The following is a 12,940-nucleotide window of genomic DNA, read 5'->3' as shown; positions in this document are numbered from 1 at the left end:
TTTTCTAGTATGGCTTTATGTGAGTCAGCCAGAAAACCCAATTAGCCGATCTTGATCTGCCCCTCCTTTAATGAAACACAAACTAGATGGCTTAAAAAACCAACTGGGAGAGGAGTTTGCTGCCTTGTGATCTTCTCTCCAGTGATCAAAAAGCAGAAGATACCGAACCGTAGGGAATAGTTTAATATGCAATCAGTTGTGGGCTAAATATTGTCACAATTGGTGCATCTGGCCTCCAGTACCTCCCTAATCATACATGCCTCCCCAGGCAAGGTCCAATTTACGGTTAATTCCAGTGCAGATGAGAAAATCCAGGAAAAGCACAAATATTTGGTCCTCTTCCTGGTTGCTTAGGTGATCAGTCATAGCAAAACTACAGCTCCATCCCCTGGTTAACAATGCCAGCCTTTTTCCTGGGGACCTGTATACAGGAAAGCAAGGTTTTAGAATCTCAAGCAGTAAACCATGGCAAGGGTGTGGAATGCACATTGCCCCGTTTGTGTGAATGCAGCCTACAGCGCTATGCTGTGTATTTGAGCCCGGATCTGCTTCTAGCCCAAGTGATCTGTTAATGCCATATTACCCTTTTCTCACATCCCAAGATCATGAGGACCTCATATGCTCCCCTGCTCATTTTTTCAAAACAATTTTTTTAAAAAGGAGTTTGGGGGGGGTACCTGTTTTTTGGGAAATATTGCCTCTTTCACGTCTTCATTTGTTTCAGGGGGTGTAGGGTGTTTTTTTTGGGAGGGGAGTTATGAGCATCACCAGGTTTTCCTCTCTGAAATGGGTTTATTGTGGTGCCCATGATAATTAATTAGATTTCCAAATGTGCTCCCAGGTCCCCAAAAAATTGAGGATCCCTGCTCTAAGTGTGGGAATATAATACCAGAAAATGTTCACCTTCTCATATGAATCGCAATCACAGCAACAGCAAAAGCAGCGGATAAGAACAATGAGGGCCATGAAGAGAACCACACCTGGAAGACAGAAAGAATTGTTGTTTAAAGCGTTTTCTTCCATGCTCTTCAGCCAAAATAGGCTGCTGGTGCAGCTCACAAAGATCATCTGCCCCTGTTGTCTGGCTTGCAATCTAAAATACATGGCACTTGAGGAAAAAGAGGGGAGGAGCGAGGGGAAAAGCTCAGGCACCAGTTCTTAAAAGTTATAATGGCCAACTGAGATGGAAGCAGCCTGATAGAATGGCTGCCACTAGATAATTTGAGGAAGAGTTAAAGGGAGCTGGTCTGTCTCAGTAAAGGTGATAGCTTGGATGCATCAGTTTCTGAGTTCCCTGCCTAGAAAAGTGGGGCCAGCCCACAAAGAAGAGCTGTAGCCTGTCCTAGGACACACATTTTACGGTACTGTTAAATGGTTCAGTGGAGACAACTTTAGTAATGTACATCCCACCTGTCTTTTATGGAGCTCAAACAGACATTGAGGGGGCTCCCAGCTCCAGGCACTGCTTAAACCCTGCCTTGCTTAGCTTCAGCAAGGCTGCTTTAGTTATTTAAAATTCAGTTTCTTCCAATATATAATCTATATTTTTTGCACCACTATGGGATGGGGCCATTTGGATTTTCTGCGTCAACAACCAAAGCAGCTTGAGCCATAGCGATCTGTCCAAATCCTCAAGGGACATGGCTCAAGGTCTAGAGAAAAAACAATATCAGCTGTGAAAAGCAACCATTTTTTTCCCCTTCTCATTTCCCCGCCACACCCTCCAACTTACCAATGAAAGAAAAGAAAATGACAAATGCCGCAATGTCCCAGGCAGTCTGGAACATCTGCTTGCTTTCCAGTCGGTTCAGTACATCGTGGATCTGATCACTTAGCTCTTGGCCAAAATCTTTCCCTGAGGAAGCCATACTTGGTTGTCTGTAGCCCCCTTTCTGACGTTCTGTTTTATCTGTAGATAGAGAAAAAGAAGATAAGAGAAGGCATGTAGCTCAGTGGTACAGTGTCTGTTTGGCATGCAGACAGGTCCCAGGTTCAATCCTAGCATCTCCTGATGGGGCTTGGAGAAACTCCCTGCCAGAAACCCTGGAGATCAACTGCCAGTCAGTGTCCACAATGCTGAGCTAGATGGACCTATGGTCTGACACAGTAACTTCCTATGCTTCTATTTCAAATGGCACCTTAACCAGTATAATGAGGTCTGGAAACTTGCTTTAGGGGAACGGTGGTAGAGCACATGCTTTGCAATTTGCATACAGAACGACCCAAGTTCAATCCCCAGCATCTCAACATTTCACTGGGAATGTCCTCTGCCTGAAATCCTAGAGAGCTGCTGCCAATCAGTGCAAGCAATACTGAGATATATGGACCAATGGTCAAATTCAGTATCAGTCAGCTTCCTATGTTTCTAGCAGTCTAACATATTGGAACCCTGTGTCCTTTTTGCACTTGGGATGGATTATTCCCAACCCGTGTCAGTTTCGAATGTGTTTATAGTCTTTAGTCCACTCTGTCCCATTTCCTCTTTTTAAAATGAAAAATGCACAAAACCTCACATTCTAATTGCATGCATTACCACTAAAACATGCATTTTAGACACATTTCCCCTTGCAAAATTTGGCGTGATCCAAAAGGGTAAGCAAAACTGAAAAATTGTTCAGTTTGTTTTACGATGAACAAAAATTATATTTTAAAGCCTCCTTTAAGCATTCCACAGGTCCATGGCCAACCCACAGAAGGACTTGCTCCTAAATGATGACAATTTAGGAGTCCTCCCACTAAAAAAATTAATAAATCCATGAACTTCACTTATCCCATAAAAAATAAACATGAGACAAGACTGACATGTGAAATGCTTCAAAACATTCAAATTCTGTATCACCACATTCCCGTTTTTGTTTGTCTCACATCCCACCTTTTTTAAAATAATCAAGTGGTATATAAATCGGAACAAGGAGGGAGGGAGGGAGAGAGAGAGGGAGAGAGAAGCCTTCCCTAAACTGCTGCCCTCCAGATATTTTGAACAGCAACTCCCATCAGCTCCACAAACACAGGAGGAGTCCAACTGGAGGATACTTTGCACTCAAACCTGGTATGGTAAAGGTAAAGGACCCCTGGATGGTTAAGTCCAGTCAAAGGTGACTACGAGGTTGCAGCGCTCATCTCGCTTTCAGGCCAAGGGAGCCAGTGTTTGTCCACAGACAGCTTTCTGGGTCATGTGACCAGCATGACTAAACTGCTTTTGGAGCAACGGGACACCATGACGGAAACCAGAGCTCATGGAAATGCCGTTTACCTTCCTGCTGCAGCAGTACCTATTTATCTACTTGCACTGGCGTGCTTTCAAACTGCTAGGTTGGCAGGAGCTGGGACACAGCAACGGGAGCTCACCCTGTTGCGGGGATTCGAACCACTGACCTTCCGATCAGCAAGCCCAAGAGGCTCAGTGGTTTAGAGCACAGCGCCACCCGCATCCCATTTCTCAAACCTGAAGCTGCCCCTGGCTGGATTGTGCTAGACTCCGATACTGGTTACCTGGCCAATTGCTGGTTTGCCAGTCAGGCCAAAAGAATGGTTCTCATACACTCATTTTTGCAGTTTTCAGGGTGCAGCAGAAAATAAGCAACTCCAGATCACCAAGCCTCTGGCACCTGGCACAGTGCTGTGCCCCTTACCTTCTGTTCAGCCCTCTCATATGCTTCCTTGTTCTACTTTCCTTCCTAGGACCTGCCAGGTCTCAAGAATCACCCACAAAACTGAGCAGAGGAAGGAGATTAACTTGGCTTAGAGAAGTAAAACAAAATTAGGAAGTGGCTTCCTCAAAGTGACCAACACGAAACCTAGAAAATCAACTGCTTAAATGGCAAGTGACAAAACTATATATTGTTACCTGCAGGTATTCCTTTGTGAGGTTTTGCTGTTCTCTGGTTTTCAGTAGGTGTGCCACCCGCTTTCACTTCCTTGTTCCTGTTTCAGCAAGTGCCCAGTCCGGTAGTTAAACTGCAGCCACCTGAGCTCAAACAAATAGCAAACACATCCTCTTCTCCTAGCCTTGGTAGGGGATGAGGGTGAAATTAGAATCAGTTTGCATTTAAAGGCAAACCAACCTAATTCACATAGGCCAGTACCGGTTTCTCTCTGTTTTTCAACTTTTCCAAACTTAGGATCAGTTCTCCACATTTCCACATCAGTTTGCTTTTTAAAAAAAAGTCCAGATGAAAATTCATCGGTATTTTATTGTGAATTTCTTTTCATATTCATATTTTTTTGCACACAGTCTTGCCTAATCTGCACATTTTTGCAGAGCAAATTTCCCGCTCGTATAATGTATTTCTTACTTTCACTAAATACATGAGTTTTTTCACACTTTACCCTAATATATGCATCTTTTGCAGATGTTGCGTGGCTGGGGAATTCAATTGCAAATTTTGGAGAAGTGCAAATTTCAAACACTGACTGATATTCTCAAGAGCCCTGTGAGGACAGTGGCTACAAGCCATGATGACTACTGTCTGCCTCCACGGTTCAGATGCAGTAATACTTCTGAATACCAGTTTCTGAAGACCACAGGAGAGGAGAGTGATCTTGTATTCGAATCCTGCTTGCAGTTCTTTCACAGGCATCTGGTTGCCCACTGTGAGAATAGGCTGCTGGACTAGCAGGCTCTTCTTACGTTCTTATGAATGAGGAAGAAGAAAACTTTTGAGGAATTGGGGAACAGAGCTGGTTCTGGAGATAAAAAAAATGCATGCGTGCAATTCCTGAGTGTCCAGCAGATGGCGAAGTTGTTTTATTTACCTTGCAGGCGATAGCCTACTTCAGGATCCCGGCCAAACATTGACAACCTGAGTGGTTTAAATGCCAATCCCTCTTCTTCCCTGGGAACTCAGAGAACTGTAGCCCTGTGTGGAATTGGGGTCTGCTAACAACTCTCAGGACCCTGAACAAATTACAGTTCCAAGGAGCATTTGGGGGAAGCCATGCCTGTTTAAACTAGGATATTGTTTTAAATGTATAGCATGGATAGGGCCTAAAAAAAAAACTGTGCTGATTAATTTCAGTGGGTCGATTCTGAGTATGAGTTAGTCCTCATCTGCACTATACATTTAATGCTGCATTATTATTTTAAAAAAAAATTATACTTTTCATATATATACATTTCACTGATTTTACATTCATTCTGGCATTTTAAAACTTGACTTCCTTTCCCCGCTTTCTGCAGTTCCTTAAATTTATTTTTAATATCTTCTGCATATCCAAATTAACTTAACTTACTCATTTATTTATCTTCTTTATATATATATACTTTTATATAGCTGCGGGTTGTTACAATAATCCTGCCAGTGTTTTTATCTGTTTACAATTTATCTGTAAATATTCAATAAACCATTTCCATTCTTTCACAAAAAGTTTGTTATTTTGATTTCTTATTCTTCCGGTAAGTTTCACCATTTCTGCATATTCCATAAGGTTTTGTATCCCTTCTTCCTTTGCTGGGACTTCTTCTCCTTTCTATTTTTGGACAAGTAACATTCTTGCCGCTGTAGTCGCTTACATGAATAAATTTCTATACAATTTAGGCAGTTCTATCCCTATAATTCCCAGAAGAAAGGCTTCTGGGTTGTTGTTTTTTTACAAACGTTATTTTAGACATCATTTTCATTTCATTATATATCATTTACCAGCAGCATTATATCACTTTTAAAAAGTCATTGCCTCCCACTGATAATCTTGTGAAGTGTGGCTTTTTCAGGATGCTGCCAGTTTTTAGGAGACGCCTCTGTTACCCTCACAGAGCTACAATTTACAGAGTGGTTTAACAGTCAATCCCTCCTCCCAAGGATCTCTGGGAATTGTAGTTCTGTGAGAGGAATAGCGGCCTTCCAACAACTCACAGCATCATTAAGAAACCACAGTCCCCAAGATTCTTTGCATGATGCAGATGGGGCTTAACTAAAACCAGAGCCAGAAAAACGTGAGGTAAAAATGGTATTATATAATGAGAAAAAGAAAAAGCATTTGCCTCTTTCTGCCCTTACTCCATGTTGGTCAGAATTCTTTCTTTACCCCTTTAGGACTTTGAGACCTTGGTCCATTCATGTCCGCAGTGCTATACACGTATTAACAACCTATACAAACCCTTTCTGGTTTTGGCAGGTGTTACAGAGGTGTTGGGTTTGCACAGATAGCTATGAAATATTTTCCTTTTCCTCCTCTTAACAATCATTTCTAACTCTTCAGCTGATATGCTCCATGTTGTTTTCATCAGAAGGTGTAAAATTATATATATATATATGGAGATTCAAGCCACGGTGCTCTTGCACATCCTTATTTTTTGGAGAGATGTTCTCCAGTCCCCAAAGGGATGAGCTTCCATCTTAACACAGGAATAAATGCTGGGCAGTTGAGGAAAGGTACATCTCAGTGTGAGAAGCGGAAAGCTAGCCTGAGGTGGGCTGGAGGGGGATTTCGCCACACGTGTTCAGAGCGCTGTGCAGCAGCAGAGACAGTGAACAGGTCTGGGGCTCTGGCCTAGTGCAGAATCCTGGTGTAAAAAAACAAAACCCCGCACACCTCAATGTGGTTTACAAAATAATAAAACAATGAAATTATCAGTTTTACAAAAGTTAAAAGCAACCATTTAAAATGTTCAAAAAGTAATTAAAATCAACTATAAGTTAAAAACCAGATTAAAGCACATGTCCACATTCTACATGACTGGATAGGCTTGCCTAACAAAAATGTTTTAAGCAGGTGCCAAAAAGGATACAGTGGTACCTCGGGTTAAGAACTTAATTCATTCCGGAGGTCTGTTCTTAACCTGAAACTGTTCTTAACTTGAAGCACCACTTTAGCTAATGGGGCCTCCCACTGCTGCTGCGCGATTTCTGTTCTCATCCTGAAGCAAAGTTCTTAACCCGAGGTACTATTTCTGGGTTAGCGGAGTCTGTAACCTGAAGCGTATGTATCCTGAAGCGTATGTAACCCGAGGTACATACCCGAGTACAGTGAAGGCCTCTGCCTGATGTCAATAGGCAAAGAGAGTCAAAGTGTGACAGCTGCCACACTAAAATATCAATTTCATACAAACATGGAACAAGTATTGTTTGGCACTTGTAATAGTGCCAGTTTTCTGCACATTGAAGACGTCAAGTGGACACATACATGCTAAAGCAATCTCACAGGTTACTGGTCCCAAGCTGTTAAGGACTTTAAATACTAATAGTAACACTTTGAGCTTGACCTGGTATGATGTGGAGACCTTGTTTTAGATGGAGTAGGAAGCTTTTTTATAATATTGAGAGGATATTTTTTTGCCTGGTGTTTATAGAGCAAAAAAACCTATTGTGAACAACTGTTTTGGACACAGCACACAATCACCGGTGCTGGGCTTATCGGATGCGACAGCAGACAAGGCAATGTGACGGGCCGCTTGCGGGCTTCTCGGTGTCTATTTTTTCACACCTGTCTGGTCCCAACTGATGGAGAGAAGCGAGGAAAGCATCCTGGGTGTCCGGCAGGAACTGGAGAGAGCTGTTTCATTCCATGTTGAGAATTCCTCTCCCATTTCACACAGCTTAAAGAGGGCGCAAGTGATATGAGCCTGGAGACAGAGGAAAGGGTGAGGATATATTACAGTGGTACAGCACCTGGTCTCAGCTTCAGTCCCCAGCATCTACAAGTAGGGCTGGTAAAGGCCCCCTGCAGCACTGCTGCCAGCCAGTGCAAGCAATAAGAACCTAAGATGAGCCCGGCTGGATCAGGCCAACGGCCCATGCAGTCCAGCATCCTGTTCTCACAGTGGCCAACCAGATTCCTGTGGGAAAACCCACAAGCAGAAACCTGAGCACAAGAACACTCCTCCAACCCCACTGTGTTCTCCAGCAACAATATGAAATACTGAGCTAGATTGACCAATGTTCCGGCTTGGTAAAAGGCAGCTTCCAGGAAGGGCCGTAGCTCAGTAACAGAACATCTGCTTTCCATGTCCCGGGTTCAGTCACTGGCATCTTCAGGTAGGGCTGGAAACGAAGCCCTTATTTCAGATGTCCTCAGTGGAAGTTGCTGCACAGGCAACTGAGAGCAAGGGAGACATGCCTCCTCCCCTATGAGCTGAGCCCCACTCACTTGCCAAAGGACAACACCGGGGGAGAGGGCAGTAATAGCCGTATCTTCCACGAATCTCATCCTCTTTTAAAGCCACCCAAGCAATCCTCAGTTGTACTGCTGCACCACGTGGGAAGGAAACACAATGCCATTTCTCTTTGGCTGAAATTAATTCAGAAAATTGCTTTGTTTCCAGGGTTTTGCTTTTTTAAAACTCACTCTGCACAGCTCACATCCAAAGGCTTTCACCAAGGCTGCCTCTTGCTAGCAAATTAAGTACATTTACTTTTCAGAAAGCAGGGAATAGGAACTTTATATACAGTACCTTCTCGCCTCTATTGTTATTGCCAGGTGATGGAAGGATGATATTTCTAATTCAGCGCTTCTCCGTGGAACACTTTGCACTGATGGATCTTGGCAGGGCGCAGAGGATGCTGCATTTATTTACAAGGACTGGCGCTGATTGAAATGATGGTTAGGGAGATTGATGGACACCTCAAAAGGTGACAGGCTTGCGTTGCTTGCTCAATAGGCATGAAGGCTACATGGTTCAAATGTGAAGATGTGGTTTAGGCAGAGGCGAGCCCAGGCTTGCAGAAAGAGACATGGGGAGAAGGTTTAGGGTGGGAAACTGGATGTCCATCACAGATCAGGCCAAAAGTCCCTTTACCCCATTTCCTACATCCACCTTGCCTTCTGCTCTTTTCAAACTGTTTTAACACAAGGCTAGTGTGGAATCTACACACATATAAAAAAACACACTGAAAATGCTTGGAAAAAACATTTTGGGGGGAAAAAACACATTGAATTTTGCATAGCTCACTGTTGCCATCTAGTGTCACATTTGTATATTGCATGTTAGAACACATTGCAAACATTTTATTTGCAGCTGTATAATTGAGTCCTGGCTGTCTAGATTCTACTGTTTCCTATTTTAGATATTTTTTCACTCATTTACAACAGAAAGTGAACCCACACACCTAAACATCAGAGCCCACACATATAACTTGAGGTACATTTTCTTTCTCTCCAACATTTTCTTGCTCTCTTTACTCATTTTCTCCTTCATATTTATGAATATTATATATACTTATTATATATTATATATACTTGCAGATAGATCTTACAAATATACTTTAATTTTGAGTTCAGGAGTTCAGACATGCACTCAGCACTCACTATTTAAACGACTTATTTTTTCAGCAACCATCATTTCCTTGGACACAATTCTCCATCATTCTTAATCCCCAATGCACACAGAGTCTAAGATCATTCAGCCACCCCTTCATATATAGAGTACTGTTGCATGCAAACCAAATCCCCAACATCTAAGGTTGAAAGGAGGGGCATCGGAAAGGGCTCCCATGCACTTCTCCTTTCATAGAATCGTAGAGTTGGAAGGGACCATGAGGGTCATCTAAGCCAACCCCCTGCAATGCGGGAATCATTTGCCCAACATGGTGCTCGAACCCACAACCCTATCGGAGGTGCAAAGGAGAACACAGGGAGGACTGCAAGGGGCTTTGCAAGCAGAGGTGGATTTAGGGCAGCGCTACTAGTTTTGCCGCATTGGATGCCGAGCCAAGGGGGCACCGCAGGGCGTCACAACTATGACATAGTGAATTGAGAAAAATGGAAGGCAAGAGGTGAGGCGTGCCGAATTTTGGCGACGCACAGGGCGCTGCTGAATTTTGAAAGGCCAAAGTCTGTTCCTGTTTCAAGCCTCCCTGCAGGGCTCCCCCCCCCCTTCTGTGTTGAAGCCATGCAGGACAGCGCCAAAGAGCAGCTCCGGGAGGGAGAAGCAGTTTCTATTGAACAGAAGCCCACCACTTGATGAAGGCAGGCTCCTATGACCCATCAGCTGAGTGATTTAACAATCAATCCCTCTTCTTCCCAGAGAAGCATAGCTCTGTGAGGGGAAGCAGGGTCTCTCACAACTCTCAGCCCCCTTAACAAACTAAGTTTCCCAGGATTCGTTGCAGGGAAGCCATGCCTGTTTAAAGCGGTGTGGTGCTGTTTTAAATGTTTAGTGAAGGTGGAGCCGAAACCCAGCATGCAGAAATGGGCAGAGGCCAGCCTCTCCAGCAATCTGTGGGGCAAGGACACTTTTGGGGTCTCAGCTGCTCAAGAGAGCTCTTTTTCCAATCCTTAAGAAGCTCCAGGCAAGCATCACTGAGAGAGCATCAAGGATAAAAATAAATACTTCTGAATTGCTCTTAGCCAGTCTGCTCTCAGCCGTATCAAGAGCAGCAGGGTCAGGGTCAGGGGCCCCTTCGCTCTGCCCTTTGAGGCAGGTCGAGATCTGAAGACTCTGGAAGAGAGCTTCCAAAAGCCCCGCCGGACATTCAATATGGAAAGCATGTCTTCAGCGTGGCGGGCGAATTCTCTCACCAGTACCTTGTTGCTTTCACTCTCTGGCCTCCAATGCCAATCATGTTGAAAGAACACCATGTCCCCCCTCTGGTGCAAGTTACAGACACGTATCCCTGGGCAGAGCAATTACGTTCAAGCATTAGGGTCATAGGTGACGCCAGAGGGGAGAGACTGAGGGCGGTAAACACTCCCCACTTCAAACAAGTAGCTCATGCATAGGTACCGCTTGCCTTTCCCCTTGCTGGACAGCTGGGACTACTTGAAAAGAAGGCAATTTTGACATGCCAAATCAGGAGGACTGTGGTTCAGTCGTAGAATGTCTGCCTTGCACGCAGGAGGTGCCAGGTTCAAGCCCTGGCATTGCCAGTTGGGGATGAGAGAGACCCTGGAGAGCTGCTGCCAGTCCGTATAGGCAGTAATGTGGTAATCTAGCCGGTGCTGCTTCTAGAAGGAGGAAGAAGAATGGATCTGTCTTTTGCTCCCACACTCTGGCGCGGCCAGAGCACAGGAGCCAAAATGGGACATCCAGAACTAGGATCAGAAGCTTCTATAAATCTGAGACGGCCTGCTTAAAACAGGTCGGTTATACAGTATGCATATAAAGCATCTTCTTATATAGCTCAGTAGTAGAGCAGGTTCTGGGTTTAATTCCTTGCATTTCCAGGTAGGGCTTGAAAAATCCCTTGTCCAGAATCCTAGAGAGCCACTGCTAGTCTGTGTGGACAATACTGAGCTAGATGGACCAATCATCTGATTCCATGTAAGCAAGCTTCCTTGAAAGTTAGGTATAGGTATAGGTATAGGGACCCCTGACCATTTGGTCCAGTCGTGACCAACTCTGGGGTTGCGGCGCTCATCTCGCTTTCTTGGCCGAGGGAGCGGGCGTACAGCTTCCGGGTCATGTGGCCAGCATGACTAAACAGCTTCTGGTGAACCAGAGCAGTGCATGGAAACGCCGTTTACCTTCCCGCCAGAGCGGTACCTATTTATCCACTTGCACTTTGACCTGCTTTCGAACTGCTAGGTAGGCAGGAGCTGGGTCCAAACAATGGGAGCTCACCCTATCACGGGGATTTGAACCACCAACCTTCTGATCGGCAAGTCCTAGCCTCTGTGGTTTAACCCACAGCGCCACCCTCGTCTCCTTGAAAGTTAATTCCATCAGAATAAGCAGGAATTATTTAAGGAAAAACAGGTTTACAGTGAGAGCATTAATGTGCAATATACCATTATTTTCTTTTGGGGGACAACGCGCTCCCCTGACTCTCAATGCACTTTGCTTCTTCAGCGATCCCTCTAAGACGACCACTTATGATGTATCACCACAAACCCTGACCCTTCCATCTTCCAGCTATAATGCTGATTTTCAAAACTCTTCAAGGAGTGACCTCTGTGGGCTTCCTAACCTAGCATTGGTCAGCAGCACAGTTCTGAATCTCCCCAGTAGCTGTATCTGGAGAGTGCTGCCAAATAAACCCCCAGTTCGGGCCCAGCTTGGTAAAAACACTCATTAAAGAGCACAACGCCTCAAGGTGATGCACCAGAAAACCACAACAGTGACAGCAAATGCGGTCAGGCAGCTGGAGGTCAAGGCATTATGGAACTCGGCACTGCAGGAAGGAACACACGACCCGATTAGCGCTCCAGATGTTGGCAAGGCGCTTGGAAGAGCTTCAGAGACCTTCTGCGAAGTGATTGCAATGAGGAATGTTGCAGCCAGAGCACAGCGAGCTTTGCCAAAGCAGCAGCCCAACATGGGAGTTACAGCTGCCATGAATTAGCAAAGTCACTTAAATAACACTGACGGAGTCCAGAGAGAAAAGAAATCCTGATAACACTTAACTGTGCAAACCGAACAAAAACTGTATAATTTGAGGACAAAAGAGCAGAGAGGTTTTGTCTTTCTTAATTCCGGCCTTGTTACATAACAACTAAACTTTCAGGAGATGAAAAACTCCCTCAAAATTACACAGTCAATCAAAGTGCATGCTACCTCAGCGAAGATCATGCCATTCTGCCTGGTTGCTAAGCAACACCTCCACCCTATAGGCCACACCCTCTCTCTCCAGGCCACACGCCTCTCTCCACACCATGCACCACTGCCCCTATTTGCCAGGGGAAACTGCTACACAGTCAATCGCTACACTAGTGTTGTTCTTCAGGACCCTGTCTCTTGCATTACAGTGGTACCTCGGGTTACATACGCTTCAGGTTACAGACTCCACTAACCCAGAAATAGTACCTCAGGTTAAGAACTTTGCTTCAGGGTGCAAACAGAAATTGTGCTCTGGTGGCGCGGCGGCAGCGGGAGGCCCCATTAGCTGAAGTGGTGCTTCAGGTTAAGAACAGTTTCAGGTTAAGTACGGACCTCCAGAACGAATTAAGTACTTAATCCAAGGTACCACTGTATAAGTTAAATAACCAAAGAGGGAGTACAGTTTAAGTATTGATTCTCAGGAAAGTGGCTGTGTCTCCTACTTTACAGAGGAAACTGGTCCAAGCC

At 44.7% G+C, this 12,940-nt stretch overlaps 1 protein-coding gene across 2 annotated transcripts; it reads right to left on the bottom strand.

The window, feature by feature from the left end:
* Window positions 1-51: 51 nt before the first annotated feature.
* On the bottom strand, window positions 52-4,001 carry SMIM22 (small integral membrane protein 22). 2 transcript variants are annotated; one of them, XM_080981758.1, is made up of 5 exons: window positions 3,848-3,996; window positions 3,633-3,713; window positions 1,733-1,909; window positions 904-980; window positions 52-421 (listed from the first exon to the last, which is right to left on the bottom strand). In XM_080981758.1, the coding sequence occupies exons 3-5, from the start codon at window positions 1,866-1,868 to the stop codon at window positions 374-376; spliced, it is 261 nt and encodes an 86-aa protein (XP_080837884.1). In that variant the 5' UTR covers window positions 1,869-1,909; window positions 3,633-3,713; window positions 3,848-3,996; the 3' UTR covers window positions 52-373. The 2 variants fall into 2 exon arrangements, with proteins under 2 accessions (XP_080837884.1, XP_080837883.1); XM_080981757.1 differs by lacking the exon at window positions 3,633-3,713 and having other exon boundaries at window positions 3,848-4,001.
* Window positions 4,002-12,940: the final 8,939 nt, after the last annotated feature.

Source organism: Podarcis pityusensis (assembly GCF_964106645.2).
Source record: "Podarcis pityusensis genome assembly, chromosome: 14".
Classification (NCBI taxonomy): domain Eukaryota; kingdom Metazoa; phylum Chordata; class Lepidosauria; order Squamata; family Lacertidae; genus Podarcis; species Podarcis pityusensis.
Note: the sequence above shows the minus strand (reverse complement) of the source record. Positions and strands in the feature narration are given on the sequence as shown.